This window comes from Malurus melanocephalus, unplaced genomic scaffold (genome assembly GCF_030028575.1).
Source record: "Malurus melanocephalus ecotype Western Australia unplaced genomic scaffold, MMel_1.1 scaffold_58, whole genome shotgun sequence".
NCBI lineage: Eukaryota > Metazoa > Chordata > Aves > Passeriformes > Maluridae > Malurus > Malurus melanocephalus.
In genome coordinates this window covers 1516843-1541347 of record NW_026623290.1, presented here as the reverse complement: position 1 = coordinate 1541347, position 24505 = coordinate 1516843, and the positions used below count along the sequence as shown (strand labels likewise).

The following is a 24505-nucleotide window of genomic DNA, read 5'->3' as shown; positions in this document are numbered from 1 at the left end:
CAATTTCTAAGGAAACCTGGCCTTGAGTTGTGGGATGCTGTTGCAATGTAAGATGAATTGCAGTAACTCTGTCCCAAATAAGTTTTGCCCACTCAGATTCTCACCTCACGTCTACCACTCTGGTACCAGGGTTTGGGATTTTTCTGTGGGTCTGTCTCTCCATCCTTCTTTTGAAATGTTGAGATGATCTTTGCAGTTACGCCGTGACACTGATTTCCCTTTCTGAAATTTGATCAGTTGCCTTTGGACTGACATGTGAAATGGGCAGCTGTGGTTTTTGCAAAGGTCCTTTTTGTTTTTGTTTTTTTTTTTTTTTACAAGATTGGAGTAAAATGTGAACTTCAGACAAGTTGGGGAGTTTGGGGGAGTCAGCCTCTGACCTGGTCTCTGCTTTGCAACATTGGCCTGATGGATGTTTTGTGGTGAGCTTCCCCTCAAAGAGTGGCACAGCATTCCTCTTGGATGGGTTCCTGAGGATGAAATGGATGTAGTTGTACTTTGGTTAAACCTCACTACATCTCTGAGACCACCAGCAGCACAGAATGAGCTAATTTCTGGAGATTTGGGTGTTTCGAGGAATGATGTTGTTTCTAGGCTTCTGAGATTGCTGCAGCCTGGAGATGCTCAGACAGAGTCTCTGACTGTCCCTCTTGCTTCCTCCCCAAACCTTGTGGTGCAAAGCATTTCCTTACTGCCCGTGCCAGTGTGAGAGGGGCTGCACAGGGAGGAGGAACCCTCCCTAAAAAGGAGTACCTGGGGACATGAAAAGCTGCTTGAAAGTTGCTGGGAGAGAGAACAATCATGGCAGGATGAGTGGAAGTTAAGTTACCACAGATGTTATCTCTCCTGGGATTTTTCTTTCCGTGATCCTGGTTTACTAACAGTATGATTGCAGGGCTGGTTTTCCCTGTTTGATGCACGGGCAATAAGCACCAGGGCAGAAAAATAGAAACATTAAAATCATATGCTCTTTGAGCAATAGGATACGACAGGGCATGAATGATGGGACATTAATTCATGATGGTGTGTGACAAGGCAGGAATTTAAATGTCCTAAGTTAGGCAGTCGTGAGTTTTATTGGAATYATAAAATTTTATTAGAATACTGGTCAAGGGGCGGAGTTTCCCCACTAACCCCCTCCCCTAATTTGTATTTGGGAAGGGATGAGCTGTGAATTATGTCGGATGTGAGAGGCTGTGGGGTGTTCACAGGGCTGCCAGTGACAGCCAGAGGCTCTCATGGGTGACCATGCCTTTATCCGTGCTAGTGCTTGAGGATGGCCATGTTCGTGCCTGCTGTCCCCCAGCATTCCTGCGGTCATGTTTGGCCATTCCCGGGGGGTTCCGCTGGTGTCCGACCGGGTGGGGCCGCGCTTCAGCACCACGGACAGGGGCACCGGCTTCTCCTGTCCGTGCTGTCCCTCCTGTCCGTGCTGTCCCCCCTGTCCGTGCTGTCCCCCTGGCTCTCTCCCACACTCCCTGCAGCAGCCTGGCCTCTGACCCAGCTCCCTGCCTGCCCTGGAGCCTCCCGGCTCCCCTGCCCGCCCAGCCCAGCCTGCAGTTTGCTCCCTGCCTCCTTTGCCTTCTCTTGGAACGAGCTCCTTCACCCTCCATCCCCAGCCTGGCTCTCGGGGAGCAGTGCTGGGCTCTCCTGGCTGCAGCTGCAGGCTGGATCCGGCCATGGGGTGGGAGCTGCTGTGGGTGCCCGGGCTGGTTTCACTGCCAGCCCTGCCTTTATTTTTCCTGCTGTGCAGTCAGCCTGCCCAGCTGCCTGTTTGACAGCTGCAGTACCCCTGGAAGTGTTCAAGGCCAGGCTGGAAGGGTCTCTGAGCAACCTGACCCGGTGAAAGGTGTCCTGCCCATGGCAGGGGGTTGAAACAACATCATCTCTGAGGTTCCTTCCAACCCAAAGCTCTGTAAGATTCTGTGATTACCAACTTTGGGAGCTGCAGTGATTCCTGGCACTGACTGTGCTCTGCAGCGTGAATGGATTTGTTTTGCAGCACCACTACCCGGCTGCTGTCTGGGGGTTTCTCACATGAGTAGTTCTCTAGGACATCTGCCATCCAACCTCCCTGCAACCGCAATCCGTGGGCTTTGGCTAAATGTTTGTTGTATCCAGTTGTGCGTGTTGATAATTGTGGGTAATTTGCTGTCTCAGAATAATGAAGGAATGCCTGCTGCACTCTGAAGCACTCGGTGCTTTGTGGTGATTAATCTTTTCATTTGAAAATATTCCTCACAGTGACCAGGAAAAGATACCACTTCTTTTTAACTACATCATGGATTGAGAAGAATAGGAAAAATGTAACTTTGGTGTGACAGAGTTAACTGTCAAAGGCAGAGCGTGTTCCTGCTTTTGGGGTGGTTTTAAGCATGGAGTGTAGCAAGCAGGCTTCACTGGGCTCGGGCTGCGTTCAGTCACCACCAGCTCCCTGTCCCCTCAGCCAGGCGTGCCTTGGGCTGTCAGGAGGCACATCACAACATCACATCACGGCTCAGATGGGCTGCAGGCAGCTCTCTGCTCAGGGTGTGGCTCCTCCCTGCGTGCCCCGGTGCTGCAAGCAGGTTTTTGGGCAGAGATGCTCCTGTGGCCGTGCTCAGGTGTGCCCCAGGCACCTTCTGCCCCCCTGTACCCACCCCACGGGCACAGGGGGGAGGCAGCAGCCTGGCACAGGCAGCTCCTGCTTGGTGCAGTCTGTCTCCCAGGCTGAGTGTTTCTGCCGTGGTTTGATGAGGCGTAGCTGGAGCATGTCAGCCTCACCTCCCGCTGCGGCCAGGAGCCTGGGCACAGCAGGGAAGGTGGCAGCTGCCATCTCTGCTGGCTGATGGCATGGCCCTGYGCTTCCCCACGTGTGCAGCTCCCCATTGCCCCTGCCTGTCCCCATCCCTGTCCCTCTGCTGCTGCTCCTGTTGCTGGGGGTGCAGGCAGCTCTGCTTCGTGCCGTGCCGAGGTGGGGCTAGTGCTGCAGGCTAATGGCASCCTTTCTTTTCATTAGCTGCTGTAAACACGGGGCTCTGCCAGCAGCCTGCTTTCCTGAGCCCAGGAAGACCATTTTTCCTTTTATCTATAATTTAGTGAAGTGTCAAGCCACAGAAGTTTTAATGATAATAAGCGGCAGAGGAAATTTATTTATTCGCTGCAAAGGTGAGTTTCATTCCAGGGTTGTTTTTTTTCACGCTCCACTCATGAGAAATGTTGGCTGCTCACGTAACCTCACTCAGTGTGCTCAGGCTGCCTTCCCTGAGAAGCTCAGCACTACAATTCCTGCTTGGCTGAGTGGCTTTCCAGCCCCTCTCCCATGTGTGAGTTTGGGGCCAAGCAAACTGGAAAGGGAGAACCAAGGAAAATATTGCGAGGTGGGAGCACTCCTGTGAGGTGTAATGGATGTGAGAGATTCACAAGTTTCCCATCTTCCTCCTGTTGCTGTGCATCTCTTACATCTGCTTCCCAGAGCAGCCTCTGTGATGGATTTGACTGCTGAGGAAAAGCAGGGAAGGGCTTTTTTTGGGATTACATGGAGTGCTTGCCTTCTGCCAGCCTAMAAAACTGCCAGTGACTGGAGATAAAATGTCATATGGAGGGACCAGGGCTTCTTCCTGAGGTTCAGGAAGGTTCAGGAAGGCAGAGAGTGGAGCTCTGGGCTGGCCAAAGATGCGCAAGGGATGGGATAAAGCTGTGGGAGATACCAGGCTGGAGAGAGAAGGTTACAACAAGGGATTGGAGCAAGGAATCTTTAGGAAAGAAACTCAGAGCAGAAGGGAAATGGGGTGTAGAAGAGGTGGCAGGGAAAATGGATGTGGAAAGGAGAGGGAGGATTGACTGGGATAGAGAAGAAGCACGTGTGTGTGGGAGATCTGCTGGGGGAAGCAAGTGTGAGGGAGAAATGGGTTTGTGAGGAAAGACTTGGGAGCTGTGCCTCTGAATTAACCAGAACCTTCCTCACCTCTTCCGATGTGGCTTTGGAGGCAATATTAGAATCTTCCTAATTATTTTTCTTGGAYGAGTTTTGCTATACTGATGATATTAATTATTCTTAAAGGTCAACAGCACTCACTTGAATCCCCTTCTGTTCTATCATGTAATCAGTTAATTAATTGGAAACCATTTAGCAGAGTCTGCCGAGAGCTCAGCCTGCCGTATGCCCTGTTGTTTAGCTATTGCTGGATATACATTTATATATATTCCTATTTATACCCTTTCCTTTCTTCAGAGGCTCTGCAGAGCTCCTGGTACCATCCCAGTCCATCCCAGCCTCTGGCATCCCTCCCCGAGTCAGGAAAATTGGGGCTCGGGCCCAGCTGTTACTTTTYTCTTTCCTAACCCCTCTGAGGTTATTCAAGGCTCATTGATTTCTGGGCATCCAAGTAGATGGGGCTATTTGAATTCTTTTGTGTTTTTTTAAAATATAAATTTGATGTAAGAGCTCTCTAACAGCTGAGAGCACAGCACAGTCCATGAGGAAGAAGGAGGCCAGAACCTGTCCCAGCACATCTGTGCTCGATGTGTTGACATTGAGGCTCTTGTGTGGACCTTGTGCAGCTCTCCCCGTGTGTCCCTGGGTGTTTGGAGTGACCTCCCATCYGTGGTGGTGCCTCCTGATGAGCCCCTGTCCTTATTGCTCCGGTGTATTCAAGGGAGAGGTGCTGGGAAATGCGTGGGAGCCGGGAGTCTGGTGCTCRTAGCATCACAGAATCATTAAGGTTGGAAAAGACCTCTAATATCATCAAAGCCCAATTATAGCTGCTCAGAGCTGCTGGGAAATGCCCCGTGGGCATGGCTCTCCTTCCCATGCCATCTCCTCRAGCTGTGCCATGCCCCAGCCCTGAGCTCTTCTCTCACACAAACCATGGGGTTGGCTCGGGGTTTGCTGTGAGCAGGAGGCATCCCCTGCTCATCCTCTGTTCCCAGCTTGAAGAACAATGCACTTTGAAGCAAACAGGCTGGATAAACCCAGCCCCTCGCTGGAGCTGGCAGCTGGCAGCCCTTGTCCTCAGCCAGCACACATCTCTGGTATTATTTCTGCATGCCAAAGCAGGAGGAAAGCCCAGTGTACAGAAATACTTTGGCCTTATGGAGCTGTGATTGCTGCAGTTTGGGACAGAGGAGATGGGGTGGGGGCAGTGCAGCCCTGAGAACCCCATGGGAAGGACTCTTGCCTGTTGCAAGTTGATTTTTTTCCTTTCCTTGAGCAAAGGAGAGCAGAAGACCGGCCTRTTCCATGGACTCTGCCCCGCAGGGRAGCTGGCAGGAAAAGGGRAAGCAACTGCAGGGCTGACCCAGCTTTTAACCTTTCCTCAAGTCCTCTGAGAGTCCAGATGTCTTTGGAGAAGAGCAGTGGAAGCTGCACACAAGGAGGGCGAGATGAGTGCRGTCCACAGGGCCAGATCTGCATCTGATCTGCCTCGAGGCACAGGGGACAGTGTGACCCACATCTGGTGACGCCCTCCCATCTGTACCACACGCTGAACCAAGATTCTGAGCGACAAATAAACCCTGAGGGGTGATTTGTCTGCGAGCAAAGCTTTGTGCAGCTGGGAGATGCCTCAGAAAGGACGACTTGGAGGGTGTGGAAGTGTCATGGGGTGGGAGATGGCCTTTGAAGCAAGGCTGGGCTGGGCTGAAGGCAGCAGCAGGACGTGGCTGCTGCTCTGGGAAGGCGGTGGGAGGAGAGGCGTGGGGCAGATGTGCTGCTGGCACTGCCTGTGGGAGCCCTGTGACAGAGGCGTGGTGCCTTCGTGCCTTCCCACTTGCTCTGCAGCTCTTTTGTAATGCTGTTGTTTAAAGAGCAGTGCAGGAGAGCAGCCCTTTCTCTCTCCCTCAGCTGGGAATTTGAAAATCAGGGTCGTGCAGTTGAGAAATATGAAGGGATTGGTGATTCCTTCCTCCAGGAGCAGAGGTGTGCATGTGGAGTGTCAGAGTCTCTTCTTGTGTGTCACCCATGATGGTCTCTTGCTCCTCTCTGGTGCAGGATGCTCTGAGTTTGGGAAATGATTGCAGATCATGGCTCTAGCCCTAGGACCAGAAACAATTTGTGGGTAATGAGATGATTATGTGACGGCACATGCTGYGTGACACTGCCCTGCAAGGACAGGACCTGTGGGCAGGAGAAAGGATTTAGTGCTGCTGCCCAAATGCACAAAGGAAGATTGAACCTTGGAGATATTTTGGTTTGGGGTCAGAAGAGCCCTGGGGGTTGCAGAGGTGTTGCTGGAGGAGCAGAACTGAGCTGTAGGCAGTGCCAGAACATGGCTCAGAACCTCTGCAAACTGTCTTGCTCCTCCACAGCATCAATAGACGTGTCCTGGTGCTGAGCCTGGCCGGGGAGCAGATCCAGGAGAGCTCCTGGCAGCTCTGAAATCCCATTCTGACCAGTTTAATGGCACATCCTGTTCTGCTCGCTCTGCTTTCCGGGCACTTGGCAWCTCCCAGTCCCTTTCCAGGCTGTCTCAAGCGTGTCCTGCTGGGTCTTGGGGCTGAGCTGTTGGAGATTCCAATTGAGTCCAATATTTGCAGAGCCTGATTTGTTGGGAGGCCTGTCCTGCTACAGCTTCTGGGACTTGTTGGGGTAATTTTAGCACATTCATTAAGGGAGGACAGTACATTTTTTCYCTTAATGAGCAAAGCTGCTTACTAAACAGGAAGAGGAGGGAGGGGGACRGGGAAGGCAGGGAGGGTGGTGGGGAGTGTAACAGTGCTTTTAGAGGTCATTGGAGTTATCTGGCAGGGATAAGCAAGCCCCAGAGTGACTTTCCAGCATTTTTCTGGTTCAAACCCAAAGCTTTAGCAGCTTACTTGCTGCAGATATGAAGCCTGAACAGAGCTGCCCCTACAGCAGCGCGTGAGGCTGCTACCCCTCTCCTCTCCTGTTGCCACCAGCACCTGGCTGAGGCTGCAGTGAGCTGTGAGATGATGGGAAGGCACCTGTTGTGCCCAAATATCAAGGGAGCCACCAGTGCCAGCGGCATTTCCAGCACTGGGGACCGCAGCTGAGGATGTGCATCTCTCCTTTCTGCCAGGCTCGTGCTCCCTCAGCCCCAGCTGCTCTAATCCCTCCCAGTCAGGATTTTCATAGTGGCACCGTGTTATTAAAACGTGTGAAAAACTTCTCCCATGCAGAAATAAATGTGTCAGCTCGGAAACAAGGGCAAGTGGAGGATGGAGCTGCGTGGAGGAGGGACAGGTGCACAGGGTCCCTCCCCAGCAGCAGCGTTTCTGCCATTGCATCGAGCTGAACTGCATAAAATAACTTACAGTTTAATTACAGGGGCTTCTGCTTGTTGGTGTCATTAATGAGGCAACTGGCTTAATTTAGCCGAGTAAAAATGGCTTTAATAGTGGAAACACTTTTGGCTGCTGGGTAATTAAGGGAAAAGAAAACACGCTGTCTCCTCTTGCACTAAAGTCCACTTGTTCTGGTCACACGGATCCAGGCTGCTCTTTGTCCCACCCTCACCCATCCCTTTTTAACCCCAGGGGCTCATCCAGGAGGTGCATTCTGTGGCCCCATCCATCACTCATGCTGTGACAAAGTGGCACAGGTCACCTGCCCTTCCCTGTTGGTCACCAACAAGGTCTTGGCAGTGCCTGCAGGAGCTGTGGGAGAGTGTGCAGGACGTGGTGTGTCCCTGCCTGAAATGTAGGAGGAGGAGGATGGAGGGAGAGAGCAGGAGCTGTGCTTCAGCTGTCACTGTGCTGTAAGAGCCTGCCCTGAGGTGTGCAGGGTGGAGAAGGCTGGTGGGGATGGCAGCAGGAGCTTTGGGAGCTTTTTGGCTGCTGCAGCAGGAGGGCTGTGGGGTGGGGTTGAGCCTGAACCATGGGTGGGTTGGGTGGCTCTGCCCTGGACCTGATCCAGGTGAGCTCCATCCAACCCCCTTTCCCCACTCAACTCCTGTAAAACCCTCTCTGGAGGCTAAAAGCACCCTGGCAGCTTCTAGAGACTGCCTCTGTGGAAAAGAGCATCTTGTGAGTGATGGAGAAAATGTCCCATGGCAAGGAAGCAGCTTGAACACGTTCCAGGAGTGCTGATGGCAGATCCGTCCTGGGRGAGGCAGGCTCCTGYTCCTTGCTGAGAAATCTGCAGGGAAGGCATTTTGCTCCCCTCTGCCTGCATTTCCTCGACGTGTGATGTGCTSTATTCTGTTACAGGTGGAGCTGATGCATGGGCTGTTTTAGAGGTTGTCTGGCACRCTGCTACAGGACTGCTTCCACTTTCCTATAATTCTGCCAAGTTTTAATTGCTCAGGCTGAAGTTTTCTGTGCGGGATGTCTGCTCCTGGCTGATTCTATTTTTTATTGTTATTTCTTTCTGGTTTCACATAAGAGCTCTCTCAAATGTTTGAGGTGGTARAAGGGAGGTTGGGAAATGAGATGTTTTGCTCAAGCTAGATAAAATGCTGGTGATGCTCCTGTAACAGAATGTTTGCATCCTGCTTTTGTGGAGGGGAAAAATTTTGTCAAAGGGCAGATTTTGTTTGAAAGACTTGGTTTTGCTCTGGTACATCTTAGGTCAGCAGAATGGCTCTTGGTCCAGTTGGAGGGGAGAAGTTTGGCCAAGGATGTTTAGGAGTGAGTAAGGAAGAGGAGTAGCAACTCTTGGGACACTGGTGTTGGTGTGGGAGGATGTAAAAATGGGGAAGATTGTAGGGAATCTGGACATGGATAAGGAAATTGAAGCTGAGAAATAGTTGGAAGTGGTTGGAGAGCAATGAGTAGTGGGATTCAGCCTGCTGGGAGGGAGAAGGAAATGGGTCAGGAAGGAGAGAGCTGGCACTGCCCAGCCACAGCTCAGGAGGATGGGGATTCTTGTCACTTGAGATACTGGGATTTGGAGGAAGCAACAGAGTTTCAGTCCTGGAAATGCTGTGGGGAGGCAGAACTGACTTGTGGGAGGCCTTGATTTGGAGCTGTGAGAGGACTGGTCCTGCTTGTGAGCTCTTGATTTTGACTTGGTTTCCCCAATCCTCCCCATTTATGTACAGAACACTGGGGAACGTGGTGTGTGCAGCTGAGGTTTGAAACCTTGCAACAAGCACCAAAGAGGAATTTGAAGGTGCTGGAGCTCAGAGCCTCACCTGTGGAGCCAGAATTTAATCTCCTCATGTGCACACACCGTGATTTCCATCTCTAATTACAGAATCACATGCTCCCTTCCCCAGGAAACCTTCCCCATCCAGGGTGTGGGATGGGTCTGTTCTGGGGACAAACCACTGCTCTGCAGTGTTTTTTCTCTCTGGAGGAGCTCTGTTTTTTGCACCACAAGTCAGTAGCTGTGCCCTTCTGCATGTGGAATCCCAGTCTTGTCATCTCTGACCTTTTGGAGTTTTTGTGACCGAAATGGTGCATTTTTAATGTGTGTTTGTGTGCAGCCCCTCTCGGTCTCTGTGCTCAGGTCTGTCTCTGAGCCTCAGGAAAGTTTTGTGACGTTTTGAAGTGCCCAAATGTGTGTTTCCAGGGACAGATGTGTTCCTCTTCCCTGTGTGTGTCCAGGCTGATATAAACAGAGCTGTGGGTGTGTGTCCCCCTGCCCAGCCCTGCAGAAGCTGATGGTCAGATCAGATCAAGCACTGGCTTTGCCCTTTGAGAGCAGGGTTTCCTGCCAGATGTGTGCAAGGGAAGACCCATCTCTCTTTGCCTYGTGCTCGCTGTGGGCTGCTGTCTGGGGAGGGAGGAGGTGGTGGGAGTTGGTTTCCAGGCACTGCAGGAGATGAGAAGCGGAGCACATCTGCCTGGCAAAGCCCCCTGCATTAGCGAGGATGTATCCTTTCTCCATMTCTCTGTGTCCTAAATTGTAATAACACGATCATGCTATTTTTGATTCCCTTATTTGCGTGGAAAGCCTGTTGTTTTTTCTCTTCTCTTTCAGAATCCAATTTTCTCTTGACATTTCTGCCTAATGTAGCAAAACATGACCTTTGAGAAAGGACATTCCAGCGAGATTCACTCCCTCCTCTGCATTTCTGCCTCTCTCCCACATCTTGCTGTCTCTCATGCATCCCCTTTACGCTTCCTTCTTCTCCCTGGGCTGGGGGATGGAGTTTACTGTCTCACTTTTTAGTAATAGCGAGTTGCTCCTTCCCCTCCCACTTTTCATCTGCAAAATTTCCATGTGCCCAGTGCTCTGGGGCAGATAAAGGAGGGAGCCTGGTAATGTTTTTATTCCCCCCTGCTTAGCTTTACCTGCTGCCTTTGCCACCTTGGTCAGAGTCTGGGAGCAGTTTTGTCTGCAGCCGTGGGAATGGTGGGATCAGAGTTTTGTGAAATGAGGTACCWGTGGTTTGCTGTGGATTCCACAGCGGGATAGTCTGATGTGAGGCAGAGCCAGAATGTAAAAAGGCATYGATGTGTTTGGGATTATTCTTCTGCCAGGCTCGTGAGAGCCTTTGGGATGATGCTTTGGTGTGGGAGCAGTTTTCCCACTCCTGATTTGCAGAGTTCTGGTGCAGCTGGGACAGGAGCAGAATTGCTTTCCCCCTGCTGCAACCCGGTGTGAGGGAAGAAATGAATCTGTCATCCCAAATCCTCGTGCATCAGACCTGGGCCAGCAGGAGCCGTTCAGGGGTTTGCTCTCTTGGTTTTTGCACTTGTTTGCAAATCAAACAGGGACTGGGKGCTGTGCCCTGAGCAGCTGGGCTGCCGGCTGTCACCACTGTGCCTGCTTGGGTCATACCTGCTCTCTGGCCAGCCTGAGAGCCACCAATGGAGTGACCAGCCCATGGGGTGAGGGAGCAGAGGAATGGCTGACCACAAGCTCTGGGAGAACCCCAAATTCCCAATCTCTTTGCTGGCCTGAGCAGAATACGTTTCATTGCCATCTTCTTGTGCTGTTAGAAACCAGGGGCTTTTCTCCTTCTTCTCACCCTGCTCCAGACACATTTCTTCCTCTTGTTTTTATTAATTCAGTTCCTTTTGCGTTCTTTCATYCTCTCTGGCTTTCAGCTAAAGAGAAGATGTCTGCTGGGTTGCAGAGCTCTCCCAGGTAGATGAGATTTATGGTTTTGCAAGTTTGGGCAGATGGAGAGAGGGATGGGGAGAGGGATGGGGAGCTGTTGGCTGCTGTAGCAGTGGTACCCCTGGGTGCAAGCAACACGCAGCCGTTCCGGGACACCTGGCACGCTCAGCTCCTGCAGATCATATGATAACACCTTGGGTAATCATCGTGCTGTCATTTGAACCTGCCTGTTACTATTTTTAACGTGAGGTTTGTACTTAATTTTTTGTTCAAGTTCTGAAATTAGACTTGTTCTTTTTGCTTATGGTTGGTTGAGCTCCAGATTCATGGGCGAGAATCAGACATTGGATTTTTTTTTTTTTTTCCTTAACATTGCAGCAGGATATAAATCATTTTTCCCCTTACCAAAAAAAAAAAAAAAAAAAAAAGAAATTAAGATGAGAAACTTCCATTTGGGTTTGTCCTCATTAAAATCACTCATTATGAAATCTGAACTCGGGTTCTAAACTGCTTGACAGCCTCCCCATCGAGGAGGACGATGAGCTCTGTGGAGGTGGTAGGGCCACGTGCAGGAAGAATTATTTACAGTGACTATTTTTTTTTTTTTTTGTTTTATCCCCTTAATTTTCAGAGACCTCTCCGGGAACCGGCTCACCACTCTGTCATGGCAGCTCTTCCAGACACTGCGACTCTTTGAACTGTAAGTCCCACCCTGGGGGAATCTCCTGGGAAAAGACAGGAGGAACCATTTCCAAATAGAGCTATTTTGAAGCCAGCGGATAATTACCTAAAACTCCAGTGGGCAACAACATCCTTGGGAGGCTTTCCTGGGTATGGGAGCACCAGAGCAGAACTGCTTCTCTTTTAACTTCACAGCAGCTGGCTAATTAATGTCGGGATGATGAACAAGTCATGCTTGGAGTAGTAAATGCTTGACTAACTCTGGGAGCACATTAGAAATACTTACTAGGCCAGATTTGGAGTGAATCCCTTCAAACACTCGCTCTCATCTGTCACAGGGAAGGGMTGACTGCTTTCCTTTAGTTGGTGCACATGCTTTACAAGACACCCCTGCTTTTTAGGCTGATGATTCTGTTTTTCTTCAGCTATGGAGGCACCTCCCAGCTCTGATGTGGGAGATGATGAGATAGTTGTGTCTCCTGGGGCACTGGTGGCCTTCAGCCTGCTGAATTATTGATAGAGCATTCAGCATCGTGCTCGAAGAATAAGTGGACACGAAATCAATGGAGCGTTGCCCTGATGACCCGTTTTGTTGAATTTTAGAAATASTTGTTTGGTGGGTATAAAAAAAATATATATGTAGGATTTGTCCCAGAGGATCCTGGGAAGCTCCATTCATCCTCACTGATGATCAATAGAGCTGTAAGCTGGGAGTGACTTATGGAAGAATAAAGACAGTTTTTCAAGTGGGAGTAAGTGTGTTATCACCGGTGTTACTGCGGTGTATTTTATTTCTGTCAAATTGTTAAATGAAAAATACTAATAGTGATATTAGAAAATGGAGAAACGCCCTTCTGATGGGGAAATTTGGCTTGCAGAGTTAAAATGCTGAATTCAGAATTTGTCTCCTTGCTGATTACAGCTCTAAATATTTTTCAAGCCTGGCTCAGGTTTCAAGTTTAATAGCATGAGTCATTTGTATTCTTAGACCTTTACTTATTGTCATTGCACTGTCTGGCAAAACTCAGATTGATGGTTGTTACCCAAGAGAGACCCAAGAGTGGAGGAGCAAATGGGGCTGCAGTCCTGAGCTAGAGGCACTCTCAGGGCCTGGGGTAATGGTGAGCCTGCAGATTAATGGGAATACTTCCAAGGGGGCTCATTTTTATGTGCTTTTGCTTCATTTGGCCATATTTTGTTTCTTCAGGCACGTCCCAGGTCTGCCAGCTCCAGCCGGGCTGGAAAGACCAATAGCAAGCACACAGGGAATTGAGTTTTGGGCAGCAAAGGGCACTTCACCTGATGGATACATCTGTGTTTTCCTGATGTGATGATCCTGGCAGGGAGCTGATGTGCTTGGGGTGGCTTTGGATGGTGTCAGCAGAGTCACTTGGGGCCAGCACTCTGCAGCAAGTGGGGAGGAGCTGGATTGCTTGGCTCCAGTTGGAGCTGTGCTCAGAGCAGTTTTATTGGCAATAACAAGAGCCCATGAATGAAAGAAATAATGCACAAAGAAATGTGGGAGATGCCAGGGCRGGTTGGTGGGAGAGCAGTGCTGATGTGGTGTGGGCTCCTCTGTGGTGTCCTGGCACYGTGTGGGGCAGGAGCTCCAGCTGAATCTTTCCTGCTCTGAGGTGTGAAAGGGTTCKTAGCAAACCAACCTCTGCTCCAAGGTGCAGTTTAGACCTATAAATGTGCCTGCTAGGATGGAGAGTACCAGATTAATGTGGTGGTGCTGTTCCCCTCCATGGCAGGAGAGGGGTATTTATCTGATGCCCATTGGGATGTCAGCTTTTAAGGGTCAGGGGGATGTGCCTGCAGCGTCCTTCCTGGGGAACAGTGAAATTGTCCTGCTGAATTTTGGATTTGTTGGAAAGAAGGCAGCACAGAGGTGTAGCCTGAGCCATGGACTATGGATAATCATCACATGAAGATGTTGGGTGTTAAGGTGAGCGTGTTACTGTGGTGTAGTCATGCTCCTGAGTGCGAGAAGAATGTGACCTGTTCGTGAGGAAAAGCAGATCTCCAAGATGGGCAGAAATCACTAATGGATCCACACAAAAGTGGGAAATACTGTATTTTTTTTTTTTTTTTTTAAGAAATGCAGAGGATGGGTGAGTAAGAGACAGTTTTTTGGCACACTGAGCTCCAAGGAGGCTTCCAGAACCTGGGAGGGAGATGGAATACATGGCCCACATAAAGTGAGTGTGAAACACTGGTGAAAGCTCGAAATGGAGCTGCAGATTGACATCAGCCAAGGACTTGAAAYTGAGCCAGAACTCCCTGGAAAGGGAGAAGGTGGCGAGCAGCAGAGACCAGTGCAGAGACAGCAAGCCTGAGGAAGGCAGGCTGAGCAGCAGCATTTGTGCACAGCAGCAGAGAGGCCAGAAGACTCCAGAGACACAGAAACCAGCAAGAGTCCCCTCCTCTCCAGAGTGTTGGGTCTGTGTGGATGGTTGGTGGGACAAGTGGCTGCAGAGTTTCAGCAGAAATGCCTTATCCTGAGTGCCAGTGGCCCTGTGCTACCAGGAAATCGTGGATCCAGAGGCAGGATCATCATCCAAACCCAAAATGTGGCTTAAAGCAGCTGGGAGCAGYAGAACATGGGGTAAGGGAAGCGATGGGAGGATTGTCTCCAGGAGAGTCTTGAGAGGAGAGGAGCTACAACTGATTGTGACATGGAGAACATGAGAGCTGACAAAGCTGCTCATAGTGAACAATGAGAGGGAAAGATCAGAGGGCTGCTGGGCAGGTGGATGGCAACTTGGKGCTCCAAATTACTGCTTGGCTGCGTCCCAGGCATCTCAGCCTTGTGAACGTGATATTGCTTTAAAGAAGAATTTCTTGTTCAACAGATCTGAGATTTTTCCTCTGCTGACTCACTGAAGGAAGGATGGCAAAAATGAGGCACACTTCCAGAGAATATTATCCCTTGCTCGTTCTGGCCAGAAACAAGGCTTGGAATGGTTTCCAGTGACTCCAGCCCTAATTCCCATCGCACGGGCTGACCTTGACCAGAAGGGCTCAGGCTAATGAGCGCACAACTCTCCCAAGTCTGGAGCTGAGTGTGTGCAGGGAGGCATCTGACACATGCAACAGCTCATAAACATTGGACTTAGAGCCTTTCTTATCCAGAAGTCACAGCTGGTTTCCTCTGTCATGTCCTTGGCTTCCTTTGTCATGTCCTCAGAGAGCTTAGGGCTGACATTTCAAGAAATTCCTTCCCGGAAAACCTAAGACTCTGGATCCAATTACGTCCTGGGCTGTATAAAACCGTGTAGCCCTGAACATCTTGCTGCTCTGCTCGGCCCATCAGCATTTCTAATCCCAGCACTCCCTGCCAAGCTGCCCTGCAGAGCATTTCTGCAACGCCACAGCRAGAGGCTTTGGTGGGGATGGGGCACAGCAGCGTCTCTGTTCGTGTTGGGAGTCAAACTTCACATGGTCTGTGCCTCCAGCTTTGAAATTTATGGCTGCCAGCAGTTCGAGAATAGAGCTGGGCCAGACAGGGGTCCTTGCCTGCTCTCTGCATTAGCTCAGCCAGCTGTCAGACACCACACACCACTCCCTGTCCCACTCCTTCCCTTTCTATCCCATCCCTTCCTGGCAGTGGTTTGGAAATAACAGTTCTGGTTGGACCACCAAGAGAAGCCCCGGTTCTGGGAAATTTATAGGAATGAAAAAACAAAATTAGATTTTGTTCTGTCTCTGCTGAGTGCTCTTTGATTCTCAAGCTTAGGGAAGGGGCCTCAGTCCCAAGGAAGGAAGAGCATTTTAATTGTAAGAGTGTGAAACCTTGGCAGGAGTTTTGTGTGTATTGGAACAGACAGGAGAAGTGTGGCAAGGATCTCTGCTGCCCTCTGAGAGGTTTTAGCTGCAGACAGCTTTGCTTTAGCTGGTGAGTGGGGAGGCATGGGACAGGGCATGTGTCTCATTTAGCTGCCTAGTCTGGAAAAAAAACTGCTTGTGTGTGTGTGTGGAGTCCCTGTCTGTTCCAGAACATGCTGGAGAGTTGATGGCATCTGTCTCCCAAGCTGCCCACCCTGGTGAAGGCTGTCCAGGTGTTTTTGGGAGACAGTGGTTACAGCTTTCCTCAGGGACCAAAGCTGGGCTCAACCARGCACCAACAACATTATTTTTGCTGATTTTGATTCCTGCATGGCTCTAGGGTTTCAGGTTTGATGGCTCATTCACATGACAGCTTGTGGAATGATTGTCACAGTTTTCCTCTTTCCCAAGCCCGGTGTTTTGGGAAGGGGCTGTGCCCTGACCCTACAATCAGTCTGTGCTCATGGTGCTGGTGGATGGCTCTGGCTCATGTGCAGCTTCAGTCCCTTTCCAGATGAGCTCCTGTGCTTGTGCAGAGAGCCCAGCTCCCCTGCAGCTGTGATATTTGCCATTCTCACAGGCATTTTCCRTTTTAAGGAGGCCTGAAGAAGGTGTGGGAGTGTGCACACCTCCTGAGTGCCTGCAGCCAAGCGAGGCTTTGGCAACAATTCCTGCCTGCGTGCCAAAAATGCCCTTTGGATTTGTCTGTTTGTTGCAGGACTAAGTTGTGCTGGATGTGTCCCACAAGGGGCCCCTTGCCTTAATTCTCTGGGGTGCTTCTGCATCCATGATCTGCAGCACATGGCAGTGTCCTCTGGTGCAGCAGAAACTTGCTTTGTCCAAAAGGCACCTTGTGTTCCCCAAGGTGCTTCTCCTCCTTGCAGGGAAGAGAAAGTGCATTTATGTCCACAAGCAGAGGGTTTCAGGCAGTGAAAGTGTGTTACAGAAATGTGAGAGGAGGAATTGGAGGGAGCCTGATGATCTCTGCAAGGGAAGGGTCTGAGGAGAGAATTGGAGGTTGAGGATTTTGGGAAGTTTCGGGCAGTGTGAGTGTGGAATTCCCTACGCACCTCTCTGGAGAGCCAGCTGGCATGGCAGGGCAAGAGGAAAGGGTGTTTTCTGCATGTCAGGAATGCTTTTAGGGCAATGCTGTCAGGGGCAGTGGGTGCWCACATCTGTGCCCCTTCTACCCACTGCCAGTGGCACTCAGCACACCCAGCCCGTGATGGGAGTTAATTTGTGCAAAAGCCCCTCTGGGGGTCTCGATTAGAGTGCTGCTGTTGGGGCAGCTGGTGGGCAGGTTCTGCCCTGAAGCCCGTGGCTCCTGTATTATTCATGGCCCTTCATGAATTAGCAATGGGCCAGCAAAGCTGCTGTCTGTTACTTACAGAGCTGCCCTGAGTGCTGGGGCAGCGCTCTCCCAGCAGCCTCACTTGGTCAGGGTATTTGCAGAGAAGCAGAATTTCCTCCCCGTTGCTCTGCCAGGTCCCAGGGCACATCCCCAGCTGCCTGGTGTGCCATTCCCCTTGTGCCATCCTCTGTTCTGCTGGTGTCTGTGRTTCTGGGAGGATGCTGAGGAGAAAGCAGATTCATGATGGTGTCGGGGAGGATGTAAAGCCTGTGCAAAGCATTGGCAGTACCTGGCAGAGCACGCAGGGAATGTCTCATCACTCAAACGCCACCAAATCACTGCGCTAATCTGCTCTGGTCTGTTAAATTTAGTGCTTTGGCCTTTGAGTTGCTTGTCTGAGCCTTGTACCTGTGTCACAGAGGTTTATGTGCTTTTGGTGGGAAAGAAATGAACTAATCAAAAGCCACAGAGTGAAGTTTAACTCAGTGTTCTGAAAAAAAAAAAAAAGGTCAGAGGATATCTTGATGAATTTTAAAATGCAGAGTGACATCATTAGGGCTCAGGTTTAGCAATCCTGGGTCCTACCAGAGGATCCCTTCGCTTCCTCCCTTTGCAGCAGTGTATTAACAAAACAGCAGCTGCAGATGTTTGGAAGGTTGCTTCCAAATCCTGTTAGTCGGTGAAATTAATTTTGTAAAAGCAAGCATGAATTTTGCAGTAACGCATGGAACAGAGCAGGAAAAAAGCTTTCCCCTGTATGATGGGGGACCTAGAAATCACGTGAAGCAATGGTTTGACCTTGGGAGATGCCCTTTTGCTTTGGGGTGACTGAGCTCATCTCTGGCACTGCTGATCCTGTGTTTCAGTGCTTTAGAGTGGCATGGGGAGATATTTTGTTTATTCAGGCTGTATCTCCTGTTTTGCTCAAATTATCATTGCAACCAGCTTTGGTAACTCAGTCCTGGCTGAGCACTGGGCTCTTCTCCCTGCTGGGACTTGCCCTTCTTGCATGTCCACAGAGACCTGCAGAGCTTTAAAAATGTAAATGAAATGGTTAATAGGTTGAAAAATCAATTATAATAAACATTCCTGGTATATAAACTACGTGTAAGTGTGGTTTAAATGAAGTACATTAAAGGCAGTGCTTTCCTCCGTTTCTCCTGGCCRGGTCAGCGGGGTCTCAGCACAGTGCTGATTGATTTGATTAAAATGCATGTTACCCTGCACATTAAATTGTGTTCTGGGTCACCAGGTGCCCGTGTCCACATGAGGAACTGGGGAGAGGAGCTGCCAGCTCCTCTGAGTGCTGGTGGGGGCTTGAATTGTGCTTTGCCCAGCAGTGTAGTCGGGTTTGGAGGTGTGAATCAGTATTTTAGGGCAGTGGGGAGCTGACTCCTCCTTTGCTGAGGGGTGACTCTTCTGGCTGAYTGTGGCACCCAGCCAGTGCAGATCTTGTGGTGAAAGACATCAAATGCATCTGTGTGCTGCCCTGGGAGATGTTAAACCTTGTGTGCTCTCGTGAAGGAGGGACTGTGGAAAGGACAGGAGTAATAACTGCCAGGACACTTCAGACAAGTAACAGTGAGAAGATTCTGCTTCAGCTCTCACCTGCATGGTGCCTGCCCTCCTTGTGGATCTCAGAGCCAGGTGACAGCCCTGCTCCTCCTTCCCCACCCCACCATCCTCTCTCACCTCTCTCTGTCCGCAGGAGATTAGAGAGGAACCTTTTCAACTGCAGCTGCGACATCCGCTGGATCCAGCTGTGGCAGGAGAAGGGCGAGGCAAACCTGCAGTACCAGGATCTCTACTGCATGACCATGGATGCAGCCATCATCACTTTGCAGGACATGAACATCACCCAGTGTGGTAAGGATTTTGGGGCTGGACACCAGGGAGGCCAGGAGGGATCCCTGTCCAATCCAGAGCCTCAGGTTCAGCTATTTTGGGAACCTGGTGTARCAGAATCCCACCGTGTGGTTGAGAACAAGCAGATTGAAGCTGTTGGGATAGTTTGTAGGTTAAAAATAGAATATCTGGGTAAATGTGAGGCTGCTATTAATGTGTGTGTGAAAGGTACTAGGTGATTGGGGGCATTTTCTTCACTGCAATGCTGCTGCTTGATAAAGTGTCTGTRGTGAGTCTGTGTGATGTCTTGAAAAGAGCTGTTTCATGTAGATCTTCCTGTGCCTAACGAATCCTAGAAACAGCATATTGTTAGAAGACACTGCCACTGTGTCTTTTGTAATTACTCTTAGGAAATACATGTCTCTATTCATTTTCTTTTGTTTTATTTTTCAATTGAAATCCTGTATCTGTAGGKAAGAGCCCGAAGTGACTTTATATCTCTTTTTATTTCCTGCTGATGTTTAAAAGAGTCCAGCGGCCCCAGGAGCAACACGAGGCATGTTCAATAGTTATCCCTTTTTCCTTCACCTTGTTCACACATCAGCTGCCTGTTTGGTGTCAGGTTTTGCTCTGCTTTTGCTATTACTGGAAAGCATCCCTTGCAGAGTAAGGAGAAAGAGATGTACCTTCCACAGAGCAATTAAACTGTCTGTACACAAGCAGCTGTCAAACTCACAGGCTGAAAAAAGGAGGAAAAGCAGATTTTTTTTCTCTTTTTTTTTTTATAATCATCCTCTGTACTAGGGATTTGGTCTTGTTACTTGTAGCAGTAGTAGACAAACAGCATGCACGTTTGGATTTGCATGACTTGTTTTTTTTGTTGTTTTGCTGCATTTTTTTTTTTTTTCAAGTTCACCCTGTCCCTTTAAGCTCTGGAAATTGGCCAAAGTGTGCCTTCATGTGGATGAACTAAAAAGATTTGAGAGTGCTGTAATTTCCGCCCCACATGGGATGAATAAGAGGCAAGGATTAGACAACAACAACAAAAAAAAATCCTTAGGGATCAGGGACAGCAGGAGACATGGCTCCATCGATAGTGGCATTAGACTACAGGGACTGCAGGGTGCTGGTTTGGGAGCACAATGTGCTGGTGTGGAGGGTGAGCACCTCCTCTGACCGTGCAGCCTCCTGGAGGGGCAGAGAGTCACTSTGGGCTGCTTCCCACAGTGGGCTGCTTTCCTCAGAGGAGCCTTTCTGTCCAAGCATTAAGACTCCAGGGATGCTGTAAGGACATCACATTTGTGATTTGGTGCTGAGGGCAGGCGTGGCTTGGTGTGGCCATATTTGACACCAGCTCAGCCTGGAGATGACCATAGACATCCTTCCCATCTCCCTCTCCACTGTTCCTGCCACCKGGGCAGCTTTGCCTTCTTTCTCCTGGCATCCCCCAATCAATGCCGTGCTCTTTCCTTCCTGGTGTCACTCTCTGATGGCCACAAAAGAGTGTGTGCCCCCATCCATGACTTTGCCTTGGTGTGATGGATGCTGCTGCCCGACAAAGGGATGGGTCCACTGCTCAGTTCCTGCTGCCCTGCTTGCTCAGTTTACCTCTGAAAACCTCCCCTGTTCAAGAAGGCTCTTTGCCCTTCTTGCAAAGGCTGTCTGGTTTCACGTTGCAAGGATATTTGGTGSCTGTGGCATTGAGTAAGGGAGTGGTGTAAATCAGAGCTGCCATAAATCAGAGAATYCCTCTGCTCCCACCGAGGAAGAACAAGGGCACCTTCCATTAGGAGAGCTGCAGTTAATATGAGGACACATCCTTGGTCATCTTTTCTTGATTGTTATGGATTAGAGGGACACTCTCCTCACTGGGAATGCTCTGTGCCTTGGTCCCTGGAGGAGGGGATGCCTTGGATCCTCTCCCAGTACACACAATTTTCTCATCCCAGGTGGCTGCCATCGTGGGAGCGGAGAGATGGGGGTGGGGGTTGTGTGAGAGGAAGGGTGGCCAGAACTGGACAGCAGCTTTTGGATTCAAAGATAATRGGAGAGTCTGCTCAGCCTTCACATYTCCAGTGTCTACATTTCCCCCTGTCTCCAGCACTCCTCCTTTTTTCGGCAGGGCAAGGCTGTGCTGTTGCCTCATGGTCGGGGTGCTGGGGGCTGATTTGGGAAACAGCTCAGTGGGGTCTGTCTCCACACCCTTCCTGTGGCTGTCTGCAGCAAACGCTGCTCCACACCTGAGCATTTTGTGTTTGGCTCCTCTAGACCTTCCTGAGATCAGCGTGAGCCACGTGAACCTGACGGTGCGGGAAGGGGAGAACGCCGTCATCACCTGCAACGGCTCGGGATCGCCGCTGCCCGACGTGGACTGGACAGTGGCCGAGCTCCACTCCATCAACACCCACCAGGTAGGGGCTGCAGCTCCTCAGGGCTGCCTGTGTCACTGTGGCAAGAGCAAAGAAGCTGCCAGGGGTTCCCCAGGTCAACACATGCCGGGCAGAGGGTATGAGGAAAGAGAAATTGTTCAAATTGTCGTATCCAAAGGAAAGCTGAAGCTGTGCTCTATCCATGTGAGAAGCTGGGGACTCCCAGGAGGGAGTAAAACCTTTGCTCTGTATGGCTGGAAGGTGAAGATGAGAGAGTTTTGGAGCTTCTTAATTGAATTTACTCACATGTCCTCTGCTGAAGCTCTCATGAAACTGCCTGTTTGCAGTAGCTGTGGCAGCTAAGCACGGTTTTCTAGAGGCCAGCCATGTTTATTAGTGCTACAATACTCTTGCAATACTAAATACAATGCTCTTATGAGATGTGGTGTGTTTAATCAGGTCAGGAAATATCTCCCTTCACCCAGATCCCAGCTAACCTTGGATTTTGGAAACTGTGATCCTCCTTTTTTGTGGGTGGTAGTGGGGTGCAAAGGAGCCAGCAGATGCCGATTTCTGTCTGCATTTCTCTCTGGGGTTTTTAGACCAACCTCAACTGGACCAATGTTCACGCCATCAATCTGACCTTGGTGAATGTCACCAGCGAGGACAACGGATTCCTGCTCACCTGCATTGCTGAGAACGTGGTGGGGATGAGCAATGCCAGCGTGCTGCTCACTGTCTACTGTAAGTACCACTGGGGAGATCTTGTCCATGCAGAGCCCAGAGGGGCTGCCCCAGGGGCTGTTTGTGTGGCCACTTGCTGCCTGTGACATGTTGGTTTTGGGGTGAGCATTTTGGGGGTGGATCCTCACTCAGCTCTCTCTCAAGTGTCAGTAATTTGGCTTTTCTGAGGCTTCCATTAATCYAGAAATGAGCCCTAGAGGCGGGGGAGAGCAGCACTGCCACAGTGGTGGTGGTGGTGGGCATTTTCCACCTGCCTCTTGAAACATTTACTAGACTAAGGAATTGCCATAGAGGAGCTAAAAATCTGTTTACAGATGCTAGCTGAGCAGTTCAATGGCATCCTTGCTAAAGACAGTTTCAAACTTGCCMCTGACTTCAGGGATGTTATTGCTTCCTCTCAGGTCAGATCCTACAGAGTTGAACTGCAAATGTCATGTAAATGTGCACGTGTCAAATTTGAACTGTTCACTTTTATCTGCAAGTAGCTCAACTTTCTTTGTGCTTTCAAATATAACAAAACCCTGACCTTAAGAGCAAGTTTACACAGCTTTGTGGTCTSAAGCAGCTGAGATTTGCTCTATTTTGCTGTGTCTGTAATATTTGCCCTTACTCTGTAGTTTGAAAATCTGCCCCCCAACCTTACCATGCAGAGCTGAGGCCCTTGTGGGATTCTGGCCACTCCTGGTGATCCCATGCGTGCTCTGTGATGCTTTACTACTTTCATCTTCCTTCCAATAAGTGCTATTGATGGATTGAAGGCTGGAGGTGATCAAAGTTCAGCCCAGCTCAGAGCTGGCTGGTCAGCAGATGTTTTAGCATCGGTTCCTCCTCACCTTTAACCAGTGCCACGCCCTGTGCCGATTTCCACCCGTGAAATCCTCTAAGCTGCTGACAGCTTCTGCTCCCCTTGCTCTTGGTGCACAGACCCATCACTCAGGCTGTAATTTCACACTGGAAGGATCTGTGTTTGTGTGGGTGGGTGGCTGTCTGTGTCAGTCCCCCTTGCCAGAGGAAGATATGAACAAACCACAATGCTCACAAATAAAAGATGGTGGCTGGGACACCACTGTGTGTTTCACATAGATGGGTGCTGGTGCGAGAATTTTACCCAGCTCCAGCCAGCTCTGCACCTTCTTTCCTATGACCTTCACTGCCTGAAAAATTCACTGTCTTTTTCCACAAAGATGGATCAGAGTTGGTAGGTTGATTTTCTTCCTTGTGGATTGTCTTTGCAGATGGATGGGAGCGGGAAAAGGAGAGTTTTAGGGAAGACATGCATCTTTGTGTCATCTATCCCTGCACAAAACTTGTTCTTCTGGTTCAGACCTTGCCTGCCTTGGGGTTTGGGACCTTAGGTGTAGGCGTTGTAAATGGGTTTCAGAAGCTATAGCAGAGCAACATTGGAATTCTTGGGGCTTCCCAAGGGAAAGACAATGCATATGCAATAAATTGCAGGTGGAATTTCTGCTTTTCTTATCCCTCTCCCACTCGACTCCCTTTAATTAAAACTCCCCTGGAGGCTGTTCGGCGAGTGAGAGCTCCTTTGGGATATTCAGGCAGTCAAAGCCCCCAAGGACAGACAGTCTCTGAGGGATGTTTGCTTCCACAGCTCTGCGCTCCAAAATCGCTCGGTGCGACTGGAGAGCTCCCAGGGGCACCTTGYACATGTGGAATGTCACAGTGCCACATCACTGTGTCCTCCTTAACGGGGACAGACAGCCTCCYCAGGATCCCCTGGGGGAAGGGGAGCAGCAGAAGGTGTGTGGACAGGATGGATTGTTCCTGGGCTGGTGGAAGGACCATCGCTGCCTTTAATTTATCCCCCTKTTTGCAAGGCCAAGAGGCCAGGATGGCTCAGATCCTCCTTCCTTGGCGGGTGGAGTGTTTCTTGTGACAGCTCTGCTTCCTCGCAGAYATCCATGGGCAGAGTAGGAGGAACAGGTGATTTTGGAAGTTTCCCATGCTCTCAGTTTCCGTGGTGGCGTTGGGTGGAGGTTGCTGTGAGCCTGCCGTGTTTCTCTCCGCCAGATCCCCCTCGCATCCTCACCCTGGAGGAGCCGGTGGAGCACCTGGAGCACTGCATCGCCTTCGCAGTGCACGGGAACCCCGCTCCCACCCTGCACTGGCTGCACAACGGCCAGGTGCTCCGTGAGACCGAGATCATCCACATGGAGTTCTACCAGCAAGGGGAAGTGTCAGAGGGCTGCCTGCTCTTCAACAAACCCACTCACTACAACAAYGGCAACTACACCATCGTGGCCACCAACCAGCTGGGCTCAGCCAACCAAACTATCAAAGGGCACTTCCTTGAAAAGCCTTTTCCAGGTAGGATTTTGAGTTTATCTCACCAGGGCTCCTTGCAATCTTGTCCTCGACAAGGCCTTGACAACCCAAGCTGGCTTTATCTAAGCATCAGCTTGGAAGAGGTGACCTCTGACAGCCTCTCCTTCTGGCCAGTATGATTTTCCTGCACAATCCTATTTTGAACTCTTTAATGCTGACTGCTTKAGATAATTTTATTTTGTAGCATATTCTGYGGWGTGTTTATTTATTTATTTATTTWAAAGATCTTTAGGAATTTYGGTGGCAAGAGGATGTGAGTTTGGCCAATTATTTTGGATCTCCTTTTGGGTGCCCCAAAGAGGTTGTCAAATTTTTTCGAGAGAAAGTCTTCTGCTATGCAGTAGTCAAAAGCTATAGAAAGGAAAAGCCTTTGAAGTGATGCAGCTCTTCCTC

The 24505-nt window shown here is 50.1% G+C and overlaps 1 protein-coding gene across 3 annotated transcripts in view; it reads left to right on the top strand.

Annotated features, from left to right (window-relative positions):
• NTRK3 (neurotrophic receptor tyrosine kinase 3) overlaps positions 1–24505 on the top strand; it is a 199549-nt gene that overhangs the window by 39427 nt on the left and 135617 nt on the right. For all 3 annotated transcript variants that reach the window (XM_057365814.1, XM_057365815.1, XM_057365816.1), the window contains exons 4-8: positions 11583–11651; positions 18520–18677; positions 20925–21067; positions 21628–21769; positions 23798–24094. In XM_057365814.1, coding sequence (XP_057221797.1) covers positions 11583–11651; positions 18520–18677; positions 20925–21067; positions 21628–21769; positions 23798–24094 — 809 coding nt within the window. The remainder of the gene's footprint in view (positions 1–11582; positions 11652–18519; positions 18678–20924; positions 21068–21627; positions 21770–23797; positions 24095–24505) is intronic.